At 46.8% G+C, this 23,640-nt stretch overlaps 1 protein-coding gene across 4 annotated transcripts in view; it reads right to left on the bottom strand.

The window, feature by feature from the left end:
• PDE8B (phosphodiesterase 8B) overlaps positions 1–23,640 on the bottom strand; it is a 159,836-nt gene that overhangs the window by 77,353 nt on the left and 58,843 nt on the right. For 3 of the 4 annotated variants that reach the window (XM_006119129.4, XM_075932314.1, XM_075932315.1), the window contains exon 2: positions 3,810–3,869. In XM_006119129.4, the coding sequence (XP_006119191.1) occupies positions 3,810–3,836 (27 nt within the window). In that variant the 5' untranslated portion in view covers positions 3,837–3,869. Of the gene's footprint in view, positions 1–3,809; positions 3,870–6,955; positions 7,095–23,640 lie in introns of those variants that run through there. The other variant, XM_075932316.1, reaches the window with a different exon arrangement.

The raw sequence follows: 23,640 nt of genomic DNA, 5'->3' as shown, positions 1-23,640 counted from the left end.
AAAAGCCTTATTTCTTGCATCACTGTTTATGCTTTGCTTCTCATAGCAATTTAAAATTCTGACAGAGCTGTGTGTGTAAAATGTATAGCTAAATGAGACAACAGACCTAAACCTTGTATCACTGAAGCAGGGTTACAGAGTGAGAATAAAAGAGTTACTGTGTTTTAACAGGTAAAAATCTTGTAAAGTTTTGACGTACATTCTCTGTCATCTGGGATCCCTAAATGCACAAGTTATAAACCAAGAAGCTATAAACCAAGAACTAACATTTGACATCTATCTGGTGTTTAATTTGTGCCAGGCCTTCCCAGAGCTGAGCTCCAACTCAGCCCTGGGCTCGGCAGGTCAGTTTCCAGTCCCACCGAGGGAAGCAGGAGGCTCATGCAAGCTGAAGAGCATCCTTTCCGACTTGTGGCTGCAGCTGCTTCATGCACAGGCTCTAGTGGCCTCCTACGCTGAGTCTAACACCCAGTGCAGCTATAGCTAAATCCTTGCAAGCTGACCTCCTGCATCCTGGGCTAAATGTACTTGGAGGCTGGGGATGCCCACTGTGCACCACTGAGTAGAGTTTCTCAGAGGGTCTCCTTTTGGGACTGGTTCTGTTCAATATCTTCATCAACGATTTAGATACAGCCACTCCGAGTTACAAACAAGTTATGGACCAACACTCGAAGTGTTCGTAACTTGGATCCCATAGAGTTACATGGCGACTGCACTGTTCGTAAGCGCAGATCGCCGTTCGTAACTGGATCCGCATTTACGACCGCTTTGGTCGTAAGTGCGGATGGTCGTAAGTGGAGGTGGTCATAACTCGGGGAGCAGCTGTATTGGCAGAGAGAGTATGCTTATGAAGTCTGCAGATGATACGAAGCTGGGATGGGTTGCAACTGCTTTGGAGGATAGAGTCATAATTCAAAATGATCTGGACAAACTGGAGAAATGGTCTGAGGCAAATAGGATGAAGTTTAATAAGGACAAATGCAAAGTGCTCCATCTAGGAAGGAACAATCAGTTTCACACTTACAGAATGGGAAGTGACTGTCTAGGAAGAAGTACTGCAGAAAGGGATCTAGGGGTCATAGTACACCACAAGCTAAATAGGAGTCAATAGTTTGACACTGTTGCAAAAAAAGCAAACATGATTCTGGGATGCATTAACAGGTGTGTTGTGAGCAAGACACAAAAAGTCATTCTTCCGCTCTACTCTGCTGATTACACCTCAGTTGGAGTATTTTGTCCCGTTCTGGCCACATTTCAAGAAAAATGTGGTGAAATTGGAGAGGGTTCAGAGAAGACTACAAGAATGATTAAAGGTCTAGAAAACATGAGCTGTGAGGGAAGACTGAAAAAACTGGGATTGTTTAGTTTGGAAAGAAAACAAAGGGGACATGAAAGCATGTTTCAAGTATCTAATAGGGTGTCATAAGGAGGAAGGAGAAAAATTGGCCTTTGATGGTAGGACAAGAAACAATGGGCTTAGACGGCAGCAGGGAAGTTTAGGTTGGACATTAGGAAAAGCTTCCTAACTGTCAGGGTGGTTAAACACAGGAATAAATTAAGTACTTACAGAGGTTGTGGAATCTCCATCTCTGGAGATATTTAAGAGCAGGTTAGATAGACATCTATCAGGGATGGTCTAGATGGTGCTTGGCCCTGCCGTGAGGGCAGGGGACTGAACTAAGGATGTTAAGTATCAGGTAATTGACTAAGCAAATAGTCGATGCATTTTGCATTGACTATTCGATTAGTCGATAGGGCACCTCCTAGGGGCCGTTGCTACACTTCAAAGGAGAAAGTGCTGTGTGGCACCCAGGGTCAGCTGACTCCCCTGCTGAACCCCAGGCTTCAAGTATCCCCTCTTCTCCCCCCCCCCTCCCCACCACCATAGAGGCAGCAGGTGGGGTGAGGAGAGCATTTAGTCAACTATCCAATAAGCATTTGCTTATCGGCTAGTCGACTAGTCCTTCACAAGCCTAGACTGGAATTGATGCCTCTCAAGGACCCTTCCAGTTCTAATATTCTATGCGGAGCCACAGTTCAGTCACTATTGCTAGGGCTCTTGATAGCTTGTAATTTAACCTGTCCAACCATAACACTTTGCCCTATTTGCTCTCCTGCAAAGGGAGTGACTCAATGGCCCCTTTTAACTCACTAATGGAGCCTTTTACAACACTGTATCAGGACTGAAAATTCTGCAACACTCAGAAAAAGAGTTTCTAGTTAACAGAAACTAGTGACAGAAATGATTCTATTTTAGTGGCCTCTCTGGGCATGTCTACAGTAGGAAATTTTGAAATAACTAAATTCAATTTAACTCTCAATTTTACAAAATAGCATGTCCCCACTATGGGGAAGCCTTGAAATTAATCTGAGGGAGGCTCCATTAAAGTGGACGCATTACCTCAACTTAGAGCCCCAGGAAGCAATGGGCAGTAATTTGTTCAAATTATTCTGGGGAGTAGTCATTTTGAAATAGTGGTACCAGAATGTCCACAATACTTCTATTTGGAAATAACTATTTTGGAATTAGAATTACTCCCTGGGAAAAGCAGGAGTACAGATTTCTAAATACGCGGCCCATTATTTCAAAACAACAGGCTTGGTAACGTGGACACACTACTTATAAATTCGACCAAAAGGGGGTTATTTCAAAATAATGCCCTAGTGTAGACCAGGGCTCTGAGTGCTTTCACATGCTTTGGTTTCTTCCCAAGCTTGTAGGTGAGCCAAAGAAATTGCTTACTTGAAGAAACGAGCTCTCCAAAGTGATCAAAAAGTTCATTACGTTCATTCTGACACTGTTGTTCAGTCCTGAACACATTATGGTCACAATGCACAATTGCCATTTCAATTAAACTGCTAGTTCCTGCCTGAGCAACTTTTACTAGTGAGGAACTTTCTATAGCTATCTAGCCAGGTACTCCAACATGTTACCCATGAGAACTGTTGGTTTAATGCTGCAACAGGTACAAAAAGCAAGGAAGTTTATTTGCCCATAAAAGTTATGAATTATTCTTTCCTGGTTGGATAAATAAGAGCGGGTTTTTTACATGTTATGAGACGTTAGCAGAATGTAACGGCTTTCCTCAAACTTCAGGTACTTCATTTAACATATGGGCACAGTAAGTTTCAGGACAATCACGAAGTGTAACAGTTTTCAGGATTCTGGTCTTTGCTTGTCTCCTATAAAAGCAGCATTATTGGTAATAAAGATACTAGCTAGACAGAATGGTTTCTTACCTCTATAAAATGCTGAGAAATGAAAATCACCATGTTAAAAACTTTATAATTCATATTTTCTTCCTCAAGGTAGCCAAAAATTGGAAATGCTCAAGTCTAAACCTTCCCTACATTTTGCAGGAATTGGTTTCAGATATCTAGCTCCAAATCTGCTTATGTGGTTTTGGCTCCAAGAACAGAAAGACCCTACTTTCCAGCCCCTGAAAAAACTTTCAGCAGCAGAATTTATGCTGCCTTTCCCACTCAAACCTTCTTTACTATCAAGCAAAGAGACAGATTTTTTTCCCCTGGAGAATTTGCCTAGTCTATAGTTGCATTTCAAATGGAAGAAAAGTTACTCAAAGCCTTATAATACTCTTGCTAGATACTGCCTGCACCATGCTATTGTACATACTGTTGAGCTTCAACATTGCTTCAAGGAGACATGTAATTTAACAATACTGATGTGCATTCTATTCTATTTCTTTCTACACAGCAATAACTTTAAGAGTTACTCCTGGATTGAGCTTTAATTCCTTCACACCTCCTCACAGAATTTACAGTAGCACCACATTGAAACAAAGTCCTACCTGTACAGGATCTTGTGTCAGTCTCATGGGTCCAATTTGTACTTCTGTAGTTGAAGCCTGCTAAATGAGAGAAATGCAAAAGATTTTTTTTTCAGCTTCAGATCATTAAACAGGATTTTGCAAGAAAGATCTAAGAACAATAAAAATGTGATTCTATAGCACATGCCGAAGGTAAGAAAAGCACACATCTAACACACTAAACACTGTTTTATGGGTTTGCCTCTATTTTAAGAACACTCACTTGAAAAAGCTATGGGTTTAGGGCTGTATTTTGGAACCATGACCTTTAGGATTTCCAGGAAAAATGCATCACTGCTATGCCTGGCAGAGTGCAATCAGGAGACATCCGCATTAATTCATTATGATAAGTGCCAACACAATAAAACTAACATTTGTGGCTAGTCAGTTGCTAGATTACAAAGAAATTGGACTGTTGCTTTAGACTCATTTCTTATGCAGTATGATGCAACTAAACAGACTTTTCCTTAAGAGAAATAAATAATTTATGTGAGATCATCTTAAATCCACATAGCTATAGAATGTTGGGCACAGACGTAGTGCACAGGTCCTCAATATGCCAACATTTAACTGCAGTGCAAAGTCAGAATGCCTCCAAGGTACTTCTAATCAATGGGCACTTTGAGAAGTAACAATTTTAAATAGAGCGTAAACCTTCACTTTCCTTCAGAGTAGTAGCAGAGTTAGTCTGTAACAGGAAAAACTTAAACAGATAGACTAATAGCAAATGTTAGTATTAAACTAGTAGTAAATGTTAGTCTTTAAGGTGCTACTAGTTTATTTGTTGTTTCTCCGCTTTCCTGTTCAGTGACTAGCCTGACTGCCTGTTAAACGCAAGCTAAAGAAATTGCCCTAGGCATCACATATACAACAAAATCCCAATTCCAGGCAGCATTGGTAAGGCCTATTAGTGTGACTCAGAAACCCAGGAAGCACAGTATTATATTTCTGCAGAACTCAGTAAGGGTGTCTTTGTTCTTAAATTGGTTCTCTTACAAAGGATTATACCTGAACATTAATGTGTATAATTTTAGTGTACTATTTTCTCTTCCTTAAAGAATAAAATCCCTGTTCAGTATTAACCCAGCATTACCTGCACACTAGACACAATACAAATGTGTACAGTTATGACCAAAATGTCTGACTTTCATGTGTCACTAAGCCTGCATTCTTCAGTCCTATGTACGTCAAAAAGTATCATACCATAGGCAGTACTACAAAATACTAAATTCTAAAGAACCCATTGTTATTTTTCAACATACAAGATACAAAAGCCTGTAAATAAGTTCTTAAAATACAGAAAGCTACATTATTCATTTGATCTACTGCTAGGTGCAAACAAATTACATTGATAACCTGCAGAATGTAAATGAAAATTAATAATTAAATGTTATCTGTGAAGTTATGAGTATATAACAAGACTAGTTACAGGAGAACAGCTTTCAAAGTACTTTTGTACTGCAACTCAAAAGTGGTGTTACGTGGCAACAAGACAGGTGTTTGGACAATCTCCTGATATTCATTTGAACAAACAAAATATTTTAAAAGCTAAATACATAAAAGAATTAAAATTGCATATAAAGATGTGACAATCACAGACATGCTAATGATCAAACTTGAGTTCTCCTTTCAAAGCCTCCTAACCATACAGTGTCCCAGTGACAGATGGCACAGACCCTTTGGAACTCCCCAAAATGTGTTTTGTGGAAGTCACACACATTTTATCTACTAAAGAGAAATAGTGTTGGCATCAGCAGTGCAACAAGAGGGCTAAGGGGAAGCTAGAGGCCAAAAGAGCTCTTTTGTCAATTCCAGATTTGAGGATGACAGCAAGATCCCTTTAGAACATGATAGGCAAAAGGCAGCAATACTTCGTTACTAATCATGGGATCTATAAAAATAGGGCAGTTTCTCCAGATAGTTGGGGTGTCAGCTTAAGCAACTCTTAAAAATCAAGCCTATTCACTGCACAGCATGATCTACACTAACATTTTCAAAAAAAGTTTCATTTTTTGTACCTGTTTTGCTCCATCTCTGCTAGTATAGGCAGTCACTACTATTTTAGGCCCAGTTATATGAATTAGATCACTCAGAGCTTACAACACATGTGGTAGCTATCAATCAGTCCATCTACACTAGGGCACTTAGCCTTGTTTACCCTAGGGGAAGCTATTGTTAGTAGCAAGAGAACGGTTTTGAAACTTTTTCCCACCACAAACAGTGCTTATTTTATTTGTTTGCATGTACTTTGGTACATGGTTTATAGATACAGCTAACCAAGAGGCACCAAAAAGAGGTCTCTGGGGGTACATCTACAGTTGCTCCCTAGTTCGAACTAGGGATGCAAATGTAGGCAACTGACATTGCTAATGAAGCGGGGATTTAAATAGCCTGCGCTTCATTAGCATGGTCTCGTCGGCACGTTACTCTGCTCAACAGCTGTTTTGAAAGTGAAAGTGCGCGCCGGGACGCATTAGTTCAAACGAAACCCCTTGGTTCAAACTAACGTTACTCCTCAAAAAAAGAGTAACATTAGTTCAAACCAACGCTTCCCAGTGTGCATTTTCACTTTCGAAACAGCTCTTGAGCAGAGTAACGCACCAGCGAGATCATGCTAATAAAGCACGGGATATTTAAATCCCCACTTCATTAGCAATTTCGGTCACCTATATTTGCATCCCTAGTTCGAACTAGGGAGCAACTGTAGATGTACCCTGAGTCAGTTTTTGTTGATTTCCGAACCAGTGAGTGTGGCAAACTGATTGATCATCACATGGATCTCCATTTCTGATTCAATTGTTGTGTCTGGGACAATACAAGAAGGGCGTCAAAAATAATATACAATACAAGGGGGGGGGGGGGGGGAGAAGAGGAGAAGTAGTTCATCAGCAGGGTTAATTCCCTGACGCCAGGTATTAACTAGCAGATTTTTTGGGGGGGAAGGAGGGGGCGGAAGGAGAGGAGGGGGCACATGCTTCCTTCACTGTTCTATACAGCTGAAGCTGGACCAGTACTTGGAAGCAGATATACCAGCTCTGACAGAACAGGTAGAGCTGGCTGAGAAGAAGAGCATTCCACAAGCAACTGTTCCATGTGAAGGCAGCTTTCTGTGATTTACAAATACTCACTCTTGTAACTGGTTTTCATTCCAGGCCCCACTGAAGTCAATGCAGCTCTGTACAGATGAGGGATCTGCATACTAGAGTCAATTCAATTGAGGCCAATTAAAAAGAAACTTTCTAAGTGAGGCTTTTGTTGCTGTTAAGCTTTCAACTCTGAAATCTTGCAAGGATAAGAATCAGAAAGTAAAGCTTAATTAGTATTACAAAAAGCGGCAGAACAAAAAGCGGCAGAACTCAGATTTTCAGAACAATTTTTTTAAGGTCAAAACTGCTATTTAATAAAAAACACTTTGTGTGGATCAAATTATTAGAGGCAAGAGCACATGATATAACAGTATGAAAAGGAGTCTTATGCACAAGTATTAATGCACAGCACCACTCATGCAGGTGTACCTATAAAAAAATGCACAGAAGAGATGGCTGGGTTGAAACTCACTGAAAATCAGCATTCTAATTTACATGCCTTAATTTAAAAAAATAAAAACCAAACCTAATCCCCAGCAATGTCTGCCAGAGATGCTACAGTTAAACAAGCACTTGATTGTGGAACCAGTTTAGAGATCTGGAATGTTCTAAATAGTGCCAAACAAAACAATTTATATAGTGAATGCCAGACTGTATCTAACACTAACCAAAATTAAATACACCCCCCCACCACACACACACACACGGCAACCTCTTCATTTAATGGCAGTTGGCTAAAAAGTGACACTTTTTAAAGAGCTTTTATACTAATGTTTTAAGTCTAAACAATTAGATAGGTGAAGATCTATATAGATCATTTGTAACACTGAAATACCCACCCGGAGAAATGAAAAAATAGATCAGAGCCAGAACAGTACTCAGACAAACACTTCCACACAGGCCAAGAAGAGAAAACAGAATTCCACTTGTCATTACCTATAGTCCACAAATTAAACCCCTCCAACGCATTATCAACTATTTACCACCTATCCTGGAAAATGATCCCTCACTCACAGGCCTTGGAAAGGCCAATCCTTGCCTACAGATAACCCCTAACCTCAAACAAATTCTTTCCAGTAACCACGCAGCACATCTCCATCATAATCATCCAAGAACCCACCCCTGCAATCAGCCCTGGTGCCAACTCTGCCCACACATCTACACGAGCAATTTCATCACTGGAGCCAACCACATCAGCCACTACATCAGGAGCACATTTAACTGCACATCCACTAATGTGATCTATGCTATCAAATGCCAGCAATGCTCCTCCCCCATGTATATTGGCCAAACTGGACAGTCTATGGGAAAGAATTAATGGACACAAATCAGATATCCAAAAAGGCAACAAACAAAAACCACTTGGAGAACACTTTAACCTGCCCAGGCACTCATTAATGGATCTCAAAGTCACTCTGTTTCAGGCCAATTCTACAAGCCAAAAACACAGGGAAGGGTTGGAACTTGGTTCCTATCAGAGAGAATGAATAAAGGCATTGGCTGGCTAATATACTACCTTCCACATCCTAATGGCTTAACCAACCAACCAATGGGTACTTAAGGCAAAAATTGTGCTTATCAGCCTCTTGTAACTTGAACAATCTATTTCTCCCCCCCCCTTTTCCGACCTTCCCTTATTTATTCTTGGATTTAGACTTTTAATACTCCAGTCATCTGAAGTAGTGGGTTATGCCCACGAAAGCTCATACCAGTTACATGTTTTGTTAGTCTTTAAAGGTGCTGCTAGACTATGTTGTTTTTTAGTTTTTCCAGTTACAGATTAAACTTGACTACCCCTCTGAAGCGCCTATAAAATAAGCATCACAGAAACTTGGTGAAATGAGGATAATCAATGGAACACAAAAGCGACAAGGAGTCCTGTTGCACCTTATAGACTAACAGATGTGTTGGAGCATAAGCTTTCCTGGGCAAAGACCCACTTGGTCAGATGCACATAGTGGAAATTTCCAGAGGCAGGTATAAATATGCAGGCCAGAATAAGGCTCGAGATAACCACATTAATTCAGTCAGGGAGGTTGAGGCCCACTTCTAGCATCTCATGTGGAGGTGTGAACACCAAGAGACGAGAAACTGCTTTTGTACTTGGTTAGCCATTCAGTGTCTTTATTTAATCCTAAACTGATGGTGTCAAATTTGCAGATGAACTGTAGCTCAGCAGTTTCTCTTTGAAGTCTGGTCTTGACTTTTTTTTGCTGCAGGATGGCTACCTTTAAATCTGCTACTGTGTGTCCAGGGAGATTGAAGTGTTCTACAGGTTTTTGTATATTGCCATTCTGAATAGCTGATTTGTGTCCATTTATTCTTTTATGGAGGGACTGTTCAGTGTGGATGATGTATGTAGCAGAGGGGCATTCCTGGCACATAATGGTGTATATTATATTGGTAGATGTGCAGGTGAATCAACCAGTGATGGCGTGACTGATCTGGGTAGGTCCTGCGATGGTGTTGCTGGTGTAGATATGAGGGCACAGTTGGCACGAGGTTTGTTGCAGGGATTGGTTCCCGAATTAGAGTTACTGTGGTGCGGTGTATAGTTGCTGGTGAGAATTTGCTTCAGGTTGGCAGGTTGTCTGCAGGCAAGGAGTGGCCTGCCTTCCAATACCTGTAAAAGCGAGAGATCATTGTCCAGGATGGGTTGTAGATCAATGAGGATGCGTTGGAGAGGTTTTAGCTGAAGACTGTAGGTGATGGCCAGTGGTGTTGTTGGTTTCTTTCTTGGGCTTGTCTTGTAGTAGGAGGCTTCTGAGTACATGTCTGGCTCTTAATTTGTTCCCTCACTTCCTTGTGCGGGTATCGTAGTTTCAAGAATACTTGGTGGAGATCTTGTAGGTGTTGGTCTGTCTGAAGGGTTGGAGCAGATGCCTTAGTGCTTGACTATAGACAATGGATAGTGTGGTGTGTCTGGGATGGAATGTAGGCATGAAGGTAGGCATAGCGGTTGGTAGGTTTCCAGTATAGAGTGGTGTTTATGTGACCATCGCTTATTTGCGCCATGGTGTCCAGGAAGTGGTTCTCTTGTGTAGACTGGTCTAGGCTGAGATTGATGGTGGGGTGGAAGCTGTTGAAATCGTGGTGGAATTCTTCCATAGTTTCCTTCCCATGGGTCCAGATGATGAAGATGTCATCAATGTAGCGTAGGTAGAGAAGGGGCATTAGTGGAAGAGAGCTGAGGAAGCGTTGTTCCAGGTCAGCCATAAAAATGATGGCATATTGTGGGGCCATGTGGGTGCCCATAGTGGTGCCACTGGTTTGGAGGTATATATTGTCACCGAATCTGAAATAGTTGAGTGTGAAAATAAAGTCACAGAGCTTAGCCACCAGTTGTGCTGTGGCATCAGAGATACTGTTCCTGACAGCTTGTATTCCATCTATGTGTAGGATGTTTGTGTAGAGAGCCTCTACATCCATGGTGGCTAGGATGGTGTTTTCTGGAAGATCACCAATGCATTGTAGTTCTCAGGAAATCAGTGGTGTCATGGAGATAGCTGGGAGTGCTGGTGGCATAGGGTCTGAATAGAGAGTCCACATATCCAGACAGTCCTTCAGTGAGAGTGCCAATGCCCGAGATGATGGGGCATCCAGGATTTCCAGGTTTGTGGATCTTTGGTAGACAGAATAACCCTGGTCGGGGCTCTAAGGATGTGTTGATTTGTTCCTGTGCTTGTGTAGGGAGTGTCCTGAGCAGATGGTGCAGTTTTAGTGTATTTCTCACTGGGATCTGAGGAAAGTGGCCTTTAGAATTTGGTATTGGAGAATTGTCTGGCAGCCTCCTTTTGGTAGTCAGACCTGTTCATGATGACAACAGCACAGCACCTCCTTTATCGGCTTCTTTGATCATAATGTCAGAGTTTTTATGGGTAGCAAGTTTTAAAATTAATAAGCAAAAGTTCTTCACATAGTGCATAGTCAACCTGTAGAACTCCTTGCCAGAGGAGGCTGTGAAGGCTAGGACTATAACAGTTTAAAGAGAAGCTAGATAAATTCATGGAGGCTAGGTCCATAAAAGGCTATTAGCCAGGGGGTAGGAATGGGTCCCTGGCCTCTGTTTGTCAGAGGCTGGAGACGGATGGCACGAGACAAATCGCTTGATCATTGTCTTCGGTCCACCCCCTCCGGGGCATCTGGTGCTGGCCACTGTCGGCAGACAGGCTACTGGGCTAGACGGACCTTTGGTCTGACCCTGTATGGCCATTCTCATGTTCTTCTGTGTTGTTTCTAAGGCTGTGGATGTCATTGCATTCTACACGCCTGAGGTTATGAGGCAAGTGATGCTGTTTTTCCACAATTTCTACCTGTGCACATCGGCAGAAGCATTCTATGTATAGGTCCAGACTGTCATTTCAATCCTCAGGAGGAGTCCATGTGGAGTTTTTCCTTCTTGGCTGTTGGGGGAAGGGTATCTGTGTCAGTGCACTGTTCAGTGTTGTGTTGAAAGTATTCTTTGAGTAGGAGATAGCGAAAGTAGGTTTCCAAATCACTGCAGAACTGTATCATGTTTGTGGGGGTAGTGCAGCAAAAAGAGAGTCCCCAAGATAGGACAGACTCTTCTGCCAGCCTGAGTGTGTAGTTAGATTGATGATATTGCTGAGTGAGTTAGGGGTACCACTGTTGTGGCCTCATGTGGCAGGTAGGATTTTAGACAGCTTACAGTCCTTTTTCCTCTGTAGAGAAGTGAAGTGTTTAATGTAGATCTTCTGTCTTATTTTAGTAAAGTCCAGCTGTGTGGAAGTTTGTATGGAAGGTTGGTGTTTTATGAAAGTCTTCAGATTGGAGAGCTCTTTTTTGACGTTTTTCATTTTGCTGTACAGGATGCTGATCAGGTGGTTCCTCAGTTTCTTTGATAGTATATGGCATAATCTCACCGTAGTTTGTGCAGTATGTTGATTGCAATGGATTTTTCACCTTCAGTCCATTTGGTATGATGGACGTCCATTTGCATTTGGAGAGAAAGGATGATCTGTACTTGTGCAAGTTTCTTCATGAGGTTGATAGATAATATTACGCCACCATGTGCCAGCAATGCCCCTCTGCTACATACATCGTTCAAACTGGACAGTCCCTACGTAAAAGAATAAATGGACACAAATCAGATATTCGGAATGGCAATATACAAAAACCTGTAGGAGAACACTTCAATCTCTCTGGACACACAGTAGCAGATTTAAAGGTAGCCATCCTGCAGCAAAAAAAACGTCAAGACCAGACTTCAAAGAGAAACTGCTGAGCTACAGTTCATCTGCAAGTTTGACACCATCAGTTTAGGATTAAATAAAGACACTGAATGGCTAGCCAAGTACAAAAGCAGTTTCTCCTCTCTTGGGCTAGGTCTACACTCACGGCTTCTTGCACAAGTAATATGCAAATGAGGCTAAGCATGGAATATCGCTGAGCCTCATTTGCATACCTAATGAGCCACCATTTTTTTCAGAAGAGGCTCTTGTGCAAGAAGGAGCATCTACACTGACCCTTCTCGCGCAAGAAAAACCGTCTTGCACAAGACTGTTACACCTATTACTTTTCAGGAAGAACAGCATTGCGCAAGAGGATTTTTCTTGAGCAAGAAAGGGTGTTCACACCTCCACATCAGCTGCTAGAAGTGGGCCTCATTCTCCCTGACTGAATTAATGTGGTTCTCTCTAGTCTTATTCTGGCCTGCATATTTATACCTGCCTCTGGAAATTTCCACTACATGCATCGGACAAAGTGGGTCTTTGCCCACAAAAGTTTGTGCTCCAATACATCTGTTAGTCTATAAGGTGCCACAGGACTCCTTGTGGCTTTTGCAGACTAACACAGCTACCCCTCTGATACAATGGAACACAGTAATACCAGGCCCTGCACCTGGGGATGCTTCATGATAGCGATTGCATAGGTACAAGTGCTGCAGAGCCTATAATTTTTAGCAGTTGCACACTCACATTTTTAACCACATTTTTACATCTCTATCGATTACCTCTTCTGTCAATTCCTTCTAAAGGACCTGGCATTGGCGACTGTCAGAAGACAGGATACTCAGCTATATGGGCCTTTGGTCTGACATAGTATGGCCATTCTTAATGTTCATAAAACCTCTCATCTGACTAAAGAACTGCCATAGTTATGTGTCTATATTTGACCACATAGATCCTCTAGCAGTAGTATCCTGCTGAGATAGTACAACATGGGTGTGACAGAAGACCCCAGTTTCCTATGGCAGCCATGCAAAACACTGGGAATTGAACTACCTTGTGTTCTTGGACTATTCCAAAATTTCTCTACCATTTCTTATATCAAATCATGCATCTACTCCAGCATCCCTCTGGGACCTCTTTGTAGCTGTCTAGCCACCAGCTCAACTCAGTACCTCTAAAATAAGCCCTTAATCTTTCATGTCCAAGCCCTCTCCTCTACCTCCTATTTTGATTACTATGGAAGCCACCAATCTGCTTGTCACCCAGGCAGAATGGTGGCTTTGATCTGAGCCTCTTCTAGGCTTCGTGTTCAGATTAGATCTTAATCCTGCTGTTTCTTTCTACATAACTCTCAGATGCAACTTTTCCTATCCATCCATGTATAAGAAGTCTCATCTAGGCTCTCATCATTTTGCGCCTTGATTACTACAACATCCTTCTTCCTGACAAATGCAATCTTTGGCCAGCTTATATCCAATTGGCAAGCTACTTAAAAGATCATTTTCTCATTCTGTTTATTTGAATCCCAAGGGTTATAAGAGCAGGGTGACCTCTCTGGATGCCAACTTCTTCAGGTGCCGCAACACTCCGCACCCAGCTGTGCATTGTTATAGGGAGTTTGGTTGGGTTTTTTTTTGTTTGTTTTTTTTTTGCACTTGGTTGGGTTTTTTGCTCTGCTGGCTAGCCAGGGGGACCAAAAATGTTCTTAGCCCTTGGTAAAAAAACCTAGGCCTGGCCCTGTTCCCACAGCTCTCCCCTCTGTATCATACCAAACATAAGATGGCTCTCCATTATACATTTTTCAGGTACGCACCTTTGTGTTTCTCCAATGCCGCCCCTTAAGTTTGGGAGGAGCTCCCATAAACACCCACCAAAAGAAAAAGACAATGGTGAGGCTATTGGTGTACTGATGCTCCTACCTGGCAAGCTGAGCAATACGGTCTCATTGTTTCCTTGCACTCACCATTTGTCTGCCTATGTCTGTCAGGCTTTTGTTGTGGACCCTGGGGCAGAGCAGCTGGGGTGCTGCTGGTTGGCCTCTTAAGGGGGGTAGTCTTATACGGCAAGTATAGGCGAAAACCTATGTTTTAACTAGAAAATTAGGGGGTCGTCTTATACGCCCAGTCGCCTTATACACCGGAAAATACGGTATTAAAATGTCAGCCTTGTGTAGAAAGAGGAACTGTAAGCTAATCATCCTTTTCCAAAATGCTGGCATAGGAAAAGTAGCCCAAAATTGGCAAATTAGCCTTCAGATAAAACGAGGATTTTTCACACTGTCAAATATCAGTCTTGTGTTTTCATTATTAACATTGTTCCTCGCAGAGCTAGAAACTCCAGCTTCCTTCATGAAAGTTAGTAACTATTTGAAGATTACCTGCTTTTTTCATGGTTGCCTAAGTCTAGATTTTTATAAACTGGATCATCTGGCTGCTTGCAATGTCCCTGTTCTGCAAAAGGTTCAGACTGATTTTAGAATAACTTCTATTTTAAGATGTTTTATTTTAAGCTACTTTATTCAAAAAACAACTTTGTGAGACTTGTGAGTCACGAAAGTTTGTCTTTTCTATAGCCTACACTATGGAGAAATGCAATAAGCTCTGTCACTACAAAATATACTTTAAAAAAGCAACCTTTTCTAATGCATTAGCTTAGTGCTCAGCTAAGAAACCTTCACTATCTATATACCACAATTTTACCTCTTACAGCAGAGCCTTTCTATGCGCCAATGGCTTACCAAGTCATTTAAAGTTTATCTGCAAAACAAGGATGGAACATTCTAACACATCGTTCAAAGGGCCTTGTTTTAACATGTATAAGCTACATTTGTGACCCTGAATGAACTCTGGGCTTACACAGCTACTGCATATTACATTCTCTCTTTTGATAACTCCCTGTGATGGGGCAGAGCAGCCCCGCCACTCGCTAACGTTACCCGGGGCCGCCGAGGGAGGGGGCACGGACGCGGCAGGCCGCTCGGGCCTAGAAAGCGGGAGCGGCGAGGGCGTGGCGCGTCATCAAGGTGCGCCCAGGAACGTGACAGGTGACGTCACGGGCGCGACAACGGAGGGGGAGGAGGGAACCCGGAAGAGCCGGGACAGTAGAAAGAGGGCAGGGGGAGACGCGAGGGGGATGGACGGCGTGGAGGGAGCAGAGAGAGAGAGAGAGAGAGAGAGAGGGCAGCGGGGGGGGGGGGGGGAGGGGGACCTCTGCAGGAAGAGCCCCGGAGGGGGAGGCCCCAAGTGGGGCGGCCGAATAGTCGGCGCGGCGGGCCGGCGGAGTGGAGAGAGACCCAGGGCGGGTCGTGGATCCCGAGAGCAGGTGCGTTTGGGGTGCCAACCCCCCTGCTACCACCGAGGCACGCTCTCGGTGTCAGGGTCCTGGGTTGGGGTCCGGAGTGAGGGTGGGCCCAGAACCCCCACTCCGCCTAGGAGGTGCGGAAGCGAGCAGTGCATTGTGTACAATCTAACTTCTAGCGGGGCGGGGCGGCGGTTTGCGCCGCGCCCCGTGACACATGGTGGAGAATGTGGGCATGACTGCGCCCCTGTAACTTAGGGAGCGAGGGTGGTGGGTTTTGTTTCCACTCTATTTTACTGCCATCTCAAATAGGCAACAGCACCATGGATGCCGACAAAATCGTAGAATGGCTGGTGGATAGCCAGCGCCAGCTCCAGAGGCAACAGACGGAGGCGTTGTGACAACTAACCTCCGAGTTCAGAGAGCAACAGAGGCAGCTGGTGAGGGAGCTGAAGGATGGGACGGGACTGATCGGACCCACCAACGAAGGAGAAGAGGACACGGCAGGCCCGGCGCGACTCCCCATCAGGCTCGCCAAGTTGGGGGCTGAGGACGACGCGGAGGCATTCCTGGTAACTTTTGAGCGGGTGGCCACGGCTGCCTGCTGGCCCCAGGAACTCTGGGCTACCATACTTGCCCCCTACCTGTCCGGCCCGGCCCAGCTCGCCTACCGAAGCTTGTCCGACCATGACTCGCTATGTTACTACAAGGTCAAGGAGGCGATCCTTGACCAGCTGGGCATTTCCCCTGAGACGTACAGGCAGAGGTTTCGGGCGGCCAAGTATGCAGCAGGGGAGCGGCCATGGGCGGTCGCCCAGCGGATCCGGGAAGCCGGGTTACGGTGGCTGGAACCTTCCTCCAAGACCGCGGCTCAGGTGGCCGACCTGGTGGTGCTCGAACAGTACTTGCAAGTACTCCCCGCAGAGGGCCAACAATGAGTACGCCGGCACCTGCCCGGAACCCTAGAAGAAGCCGTGACGCTCATGGAGCACTTCTTGGCAGCAGAGGCACCGGAAGGACACGGCAAGGTAGGAACGGGGACCAACCCGGTGGGCCGGGGAGGACCTAGCCCCAGAGGGAAGGAAGGGCGGGATAGCACGGGGCCTAGAGCTAGAAGCCCCCCAGCCCGAAGGCCGGAGCGACGATTAGCCCCGGTGTGGCGCGGAACCGAGGACCATGGAAGGGGGGAACCCCGGGCCGACGCCGGAAGGAGTGTAGAGGACGCACCGAGGGTCCAGCCGAAACCGACGTGCTACCAATGCGGCCAGGAAGGCCACATCCGCCAGGACTGCCCCGTGATGGACTGCACCTACGGCCAGCCCAGACCCCGGAAAGGCCCACGGCAGGAGGTAAGCCGGGCCCGCATGATAAGGCAGGTACGCTTGAACGGGGAGGTAGTGGAAGCCGTGTTGGACACGGGGTGTGGGCAGACGCTCGTACGGAGAGACGCGCTAGGGAGAGCGGGGCACATGGGGACACCGGTTTGGATCAAGTGTGTGCACGGGGACACCCAGCCGTACCCGACGACCCGAGTGAGGTTACACGACGGGAGCCAGGGCGGGGAGCTGCGAGTCGCAGTAACGCCCCGACTACCCTACCCCATGTTATTAGGCAGGGATTGGCCCGGGCTGCGACGGCTTCTAGGTGAACGGGGCCCTACCGACTGGAGGGACACACAAGAGGCGTGGGCTACCCAGGAGGAGGACGATGGCACGACACCCCCACAAGGGCTAGACAGGGATGAGACGCGGGCGACCCTAGAGGTCGACACAGGCGACTTCCTAGCCTTGCAGCGGGAGGACCTGTCATTGCAACACGCCTGGGAGAACGCGCTGGGGCCCCGGGTGGAGAGCGAGGGGACCGAACAGCGAATCGAACAGGGCCCCCACTTCGAGATCCAAGGGGACCGGCTTTACCGGGTCCCGGGGACAGGAGGCGGGGAAACCCAGTTAATTGTGCCGAAAGCATATCAGTGGCGGGTGATGGAGATGGCCCACGACAACCCCTGGGCCGGGCACTTGGGTACCGAGAAGACCCAGCAACGGGTGCTCCAACGGTTTTATTGGCCAGGGGTATACCAGGACGTCAAGAATTTTTGCAGATCATGCCCCCAGTGCCAACGGACGGCGGAGGCCCAGGTCCCTCGAGCAGCCCTAGTGCCCATGCCGCTAGTATCGGAGCCCTTCGAAAGGATAGGCCTGGACCTCGTGGGACCCTTGGAGCGGACCCGGAGGGGGCACCAATATATACTGGTGGTGGTCGATTATGCCACCCGCTACCCAGAAGCCGTCCCCCTGCGCAAGACCAACGCGGCCACGATAGCCGACGAGCTTGTGAAAATGTTCGCCCGCGTCGGACTCCCGAAAGAGATCCTGACCGACCAGGGCACAAATCTGGTATCGCGCCTAATGAAGGAGCTGTGCAAATGGCTGCAAGTAAAGAAGATCTGCACCGCAGCCTACCACCCCCAGATGGACAGGTTGGTGGAGCACTTCAACAAAACCCTGAAAGCAATGTTGCGAAGGCTGGTCCAAGACGACCCCCGAGACTGGGACAAGCTGCTGCTGCCCCTGCTCTTTGCAATACGGGAGGTACCGCAATCCTCAGTAGGGTTCTCCCCGTTTGAACTATTATATGGCCAACGGCCACGGGGTATATTAGACTTGGTGCGGGAGGGATGGGAAGAGCAGGCATCTACCGCACTGGGGGTGGTCCAATACGTAATTAAGTTGTGGGACCGCATGCGAACTATAGGGAGGTGGGTGCAAGAAAACCTAAAAAAGGCCCAAGAAACCCAGGCCCGCCACTATAACGCAGGGACACGGCTAAGGGCCTTCAGCCCGGGCGACCCGGTGTTGGTACTGTTGCCGACAGGGGAATCCAAATTGCTAGCCAAGTGGCAGGGGCCCTACCGGGTGACTCAGAGGATCGGGGAGGTGGACTACGAAGTCCAGGTAGGGGGTAGACACAGTCAGAACCAAGTGTACCACGTCAACTTACTAAAACGATGGGTACCCCAGGAGGAGCCCCCATCGGAAGCCCTTAGTATGGAGATCAAGTTCGGGCCCTGTGGCGAGGAAGAGGTCACATGGGCGGCCAGCCCCGTGGGGATGGAGCTAAATCATGTTCAACAGGCACAACTCCGGGCGGTACTACAACAGGCGGCAGCCAGCTTGACGAGCCGACCCGGGAGGACGACCATGGCGTACCACGAAATCATGACGGAACCGGGAAGACGGATAAGAGACCCGGTGCGCCCCATTCCCCGGAAGTTGTGGGACATGGTCCAGAAAGAGCTGCAAGACATGTTACGGATAAGAGACCCGGTGCGCCCCATTCCCCGGAAGTTGTGGGACACGGTCCAGAAAGAGCTGCAAGACATGTTACGGTGGGGGGTGGTGGAGAAATTGCGGAGCGAGTGGCGGAGCCCCATCGTACTGGTCCCGAAAAAGGACGGGGCCATACGGTTCTGCATCGACTTCCGTAAACTGAACGCGGTATCGAAGTTTGACGCGTACCCCATGCCCAGGGTGGACGAGCTGCTGGAGCACCTGGGGCGGGCGGAGTATTTATCAACGATTGACCTCACGAAGGGGTACTGGCAGATACCCCTGGCGCCGACAGCCAGAGAAAAGACGGCGTTCGCCACCCCGTTTGGACTATTCCAATTTGTCACCATGCCGTTCGGATTACACGGCGCGGCAGCCACGTTCCAGAGGCTGATGGACGAGATCCTGGAAGACCACCACGACTACGCCACGGCATACATAGACGACATCGTCGTCTTTAGCAGGACATGGGAGGAGCATTTACAGCAGCTGGGAGCCGTCCTGCAGGCGCTCCAACAGGCAGGACTCACAGCAAACCCCAAAAAATGCCAGTTCGGGAGAAGGGAAGTATCCTACCTCGGGTATATGATGGGGAGGGGACGGCTAAAACCACTACTAGACAAAGTACAAGCCATTAGAGACTACCCCCGGCCCCACACCAAGCGACAAGTACACCAGTTTCTGGGCCTCGCGGGGTATTACTGGCGGTTTATAAACCATTTTGCCTCCCTGGCAGCCCCTTTAACAGACTGACAAAGAAAGAGAAACCCCAAAGGGTGGTGTGGACGCCCCAAGGGGTGCGGGCATTTGAGACACTCTGCCAGTGCCTGGTGTCGGGCCCAGTGCTACGGCCTCCCGATTTCGAAAAGCCATTTCTTTTGCAGACTGACGCCTCCGAGGTAGGGCTCGGGGCAGTCCTCGCACAGGAGGAGGAGGGCGCGGAGTACCCCGTGGCCTACCTAAGCCGGAAGCTGTTCCCCAGGGAAAGAAACTATGCCATAATAGAGAAGGAAGCGCTGGCTATTAAATGGGCCATAGACTCTTTACGCTACTTTCTTACAGGCAATACCTTCAGGCTGGTGACGGACCACGCACCTTTCAAATGGATGCAGACCATGAAGGATAACAACGCGCGGATAATGCGGTGGTACCTGAGTTTGCAACCCTTCCATTTTGACATTAAACACAGACCTGGTAAAGATAATGTGAACGTGGACTGTCTCTCACGGTTGCCGGGTGACGAGCAACCGGGAGGCGTACAGAGTGTAGAAAGGGGGGAGGTGTGTGATGGGGCAGAGCAGCCCCGCCACTCGCTAACGTTACCCGGGGCCGCCGAGGGAGGGGGCACGGATGCGGCAGACCGCTCGGGCCTAGAAAGCGGGAGCGGGGAGGGCGTGGCGTGTCATCACGGTGCGCCCAGGAACGTGACAGGTGACGTCACGGGCGCGACGACGGAGGGGGAGGAAGGAACCCGGAAGAGCCGGGACAGTAGAAAGAGGGCAGGGGGAGGGACGGGGGGGGGGGGGGCGAAGAAGAGAGAGAGAGAGAGAGAGAGAGAGAGAGAGGGGGGGGGGCGGGGGGAACCTCTGCAGGAAGAGCCCCGGAGGGGGAGGCCCCAAGCGGGGCGGCCGAATAGTCGGCGCGGCAGGCCGGCGGAGTGGAGAGAGACCCAGGGCGGGTCGTGGATCCCAAGAGCAGGTGCGTTTGGGGTGCCAACCCCCCTGCTACCACCGAGAGGCACGCTCTCGGTGTCAGGGCCCTGGGTCGGGGTCCGGAGTGAGGGTGGGCCCGGACCCTCCACTCCGCCTAGGAGGTGCGGAAGCGAGCAGTGCATTGTGTACAATCTAACTTCTAGCGGGGCGGGGCGGCGGTTTGCGCCCCGCCCCGTGACACTCCCTAAGAACAGAAATCATTTAAGCAGACAACACAAAGGCATAATTTTCCAGTCACCTTCATTAAGAGAAAAGCCTTAAATGATTATACAATATGGGCCAAATTTTCAACCCAGAATACCACATATCAGATATTTAGATCTGAGTAACTATGACTTTTGTACCATAAATCTAAACCGAATAACGGTACATACTACAACCCTGCTCCTGGTGCTGACTCAGGGCAGGCAGACCTCTTCAGCTGCACATAATCAGTAGTAAGAGCCAGCCCTATCCCCATTCTTGGCAGCTGTTATACACTTGCCTGTGTGTCAAATTGAAAGTTTAGAATATAAGGTCTTCTGAGGCAAAAACTGTTTTCCTATTAATTTTATGTACATTTTATGCATGATAAAACAAACAAAGGAATAATAAAAGTGACAGTGACTGCACACCTAAAAAAACTGCAGATGCAAAATCAGGTCTTATGTGTTGTAAAATCACAATGATAAGAAAAGACAAGTAAGCTAGGTGAACATCAAAAGCTAAGAAAAAGGCAGAGGCCAGACAGTATGAAAAGTGTACATAAAACCTGGATCTACCTTAAAGAAAAAAGTAATTCAGAAAGGTAAAACGCACAGACATCAAATTGCTACCAATTTTAGACCAACCTCCTGAAACAAAGCTGACATTTGCAGAATAGTTCTTTGAGTGCTAATGGAACAGATGTAGGTCTAGTATAAAAATGACTGCAGTAAGAATATTGCATTGTACCACAGATTTTAAAAAATCATATTCATACAGAAGTAGAAGCATCTCTGCAAATACATCATCATTATAGGAAAGAGACCTCTCATAGGAAAAAAGTCACCAACATGAGAGACAATAATGTTGTTAATTTAGACACATAGGAATTGTTCATACCGGATTAGAACAGACTAATATCTTCTCTCAGATGATGGTTGTTACCAGAAGCATCAAAGGAAGGGGCAAGCCATAATAAAATATAAAACTAAAAATAAAAATCTACATACAATGAAATTCTGGTTCTACTGAGGTCAGTGGATCATATTGGATGTATATAAGGCTAGGGTTTCACCTGTGCTGAATAATCATGTAATAACCTGTCCTTATGGGAAGCGTTTCCTTGAGTGAGGGTGGAGGAAGAATGAGCAACAGAGGGAAGGGGAATGAAGTGAACAAAGTGCAGAGCCTCTGAAAAGCGGGATCCCCGGGGGCCTGGTGGAAAGGGCAGGGTATGTAGGAAGTCAGTAGTTGGTTTGCACCAGGAGTGTTCACTTATGTATATTTCTAGTCTTTCTAAATGTGAATGTGACTCGCCATATAAATATGCAGGCAAATTTAATACACCATATTTTGGAGCAATGTACCGACAGTTTGATATACTAGTAAAACTACAGTTATCCATACTCGTAAAACTACAGTTATCCAAAACATGAACGAGTCTCTGGATTTCTACTGCAGTACATCAAAATCTTGGAGATCTAGATGTATTCTGCCTCCTCCAGACATTTGGATAACTTAGGTTGTATTATAGAGGCTGGAAACCTCTCTACTATGCAGACATTCTTACACGCATACACCACAAGGCCCAGATTCTGAGCCGTGACCGCTGTAGAGCTAATTTTTGTGGCCCTTGAAATCTAGGGCTAGCAGGGAAGGGTTTGATCCTCCCTTTAAACTAGATTAGCCATGTTTGTGCTGTGTGAATTTAAAACATTAGGGCAGTCTAGGGGCCATTCTAGCACATGGAAATAGCCAGACCAAAGGGATGCTATCCAGCCACATTCTCTTGTCCTCTGCTATGTTCCCCCTATTAGGGATGTCAACATGTAGTCGACTACACAATTAGGCAATAAGCTTGGGCTGATCTTGTCAACTCCAGGCACTCTTGCCCCCTCCGCCCCCCCCCCCCCCCACTGCCTCTGTATCAGAGGCTGCAAGGGGCTGGAGGGGAGTGGGACCCAGTGCCCATGAGGAGCTGGCTTTAAGCAGGCTCCCCACAAACACCAGATCTGCCCGTCTCTACCCCTGTCCCCATTGCCTCTGATAGAGAGCAGCACGGAGAATGTGGGGGGGGGGGGGGGGGGGTAGGCTGGAGCTGATACATTTGGGAAGCTGGCTTTCAAGACAGTTCCCCATGCATGCCGACTTTGTTGATCTGCCTGCCCCCTCCTTGCTGCATCCCATCAGAGGCAGTAGCTCATGTGGGAGGAGAGTGATCTGTCTGCCTCCCCCCCACACCCCACCCTGGGACTATCAAATAGTTGTGCAACCGGTAAGATTTCATATAGTTATACGACTATTCAATTACACAATATCTAGCTTCCCTATCCCCTACATCAGGGGCTAGAAGCAGAGTGCATCATCGGCTCTCCGCCATCCATATGCTATTTTCCCTGAGAGCTCTCTCCTCTCCCCACACCACACTTTCTGCTTCTTTTACAGGGGAATGACCTGATCCAGTGTGCTTACTGAAGTTCAGGTCTCCCTTAGAACTGCTACATAGGCACAGCTATGCCATGTAGTACATCCAGTGAAGATGTGCTTTCCTGTCAGCATCACTATGTCATCTCTGCTAACCCTATCCCACTGACATAGTACTGGTATGGACAGTGCTTAGGTTGCTATATTTTAGATCACTCAAAGGAGGGTCTTTCACATCCATGGACCATGAAAGTTAGATCAGTCAGTAGTAGCATAGACCCAGGGGCAGATGACCGTTTTGCGGGGCCCCAGGCAGCATAATTTTGCAGCCCCCCTCTTTGCCACGGTGCATGCGCAGGGCATTTTGAAGCGCGGGGCCCGGGGCGGCTGCCCCTTGTGGGAGAAAAATCAAATAACTCCAATTATGTCTAGGGGGGGGGGGGGGGACGGGACTGTGCAGAAATCAAAACTCTCTAAAAGAAAACTGCTGTAAGGGTTAAAAAGTTTTCCAGGCCTCTCTCCCTGTAACAGAGAGAAATCAAATTAGCTCTAATCAAGACCCTTACAATACCTATCTCAAGTTCATGGAT

This window comes from Pelodiscus sinensis, chromosome 6, assembly GCF_049634645.1.
Source record: "Pelodiscus sinensis isolate JC-2024 chromosome 6, ASM4963464v1, whole genome shotgun sequence".
Lineage (NCBI taxonomy): Eukaryota > Metazoa > Chordata > Testudines > Trionychidae > Pelodiscus > Pelodiscus sinensis.
Note: the sequence above shows the minus strand (reverse complement) of the source record. Positions and strands in the feature narration are given on the sequence as shown.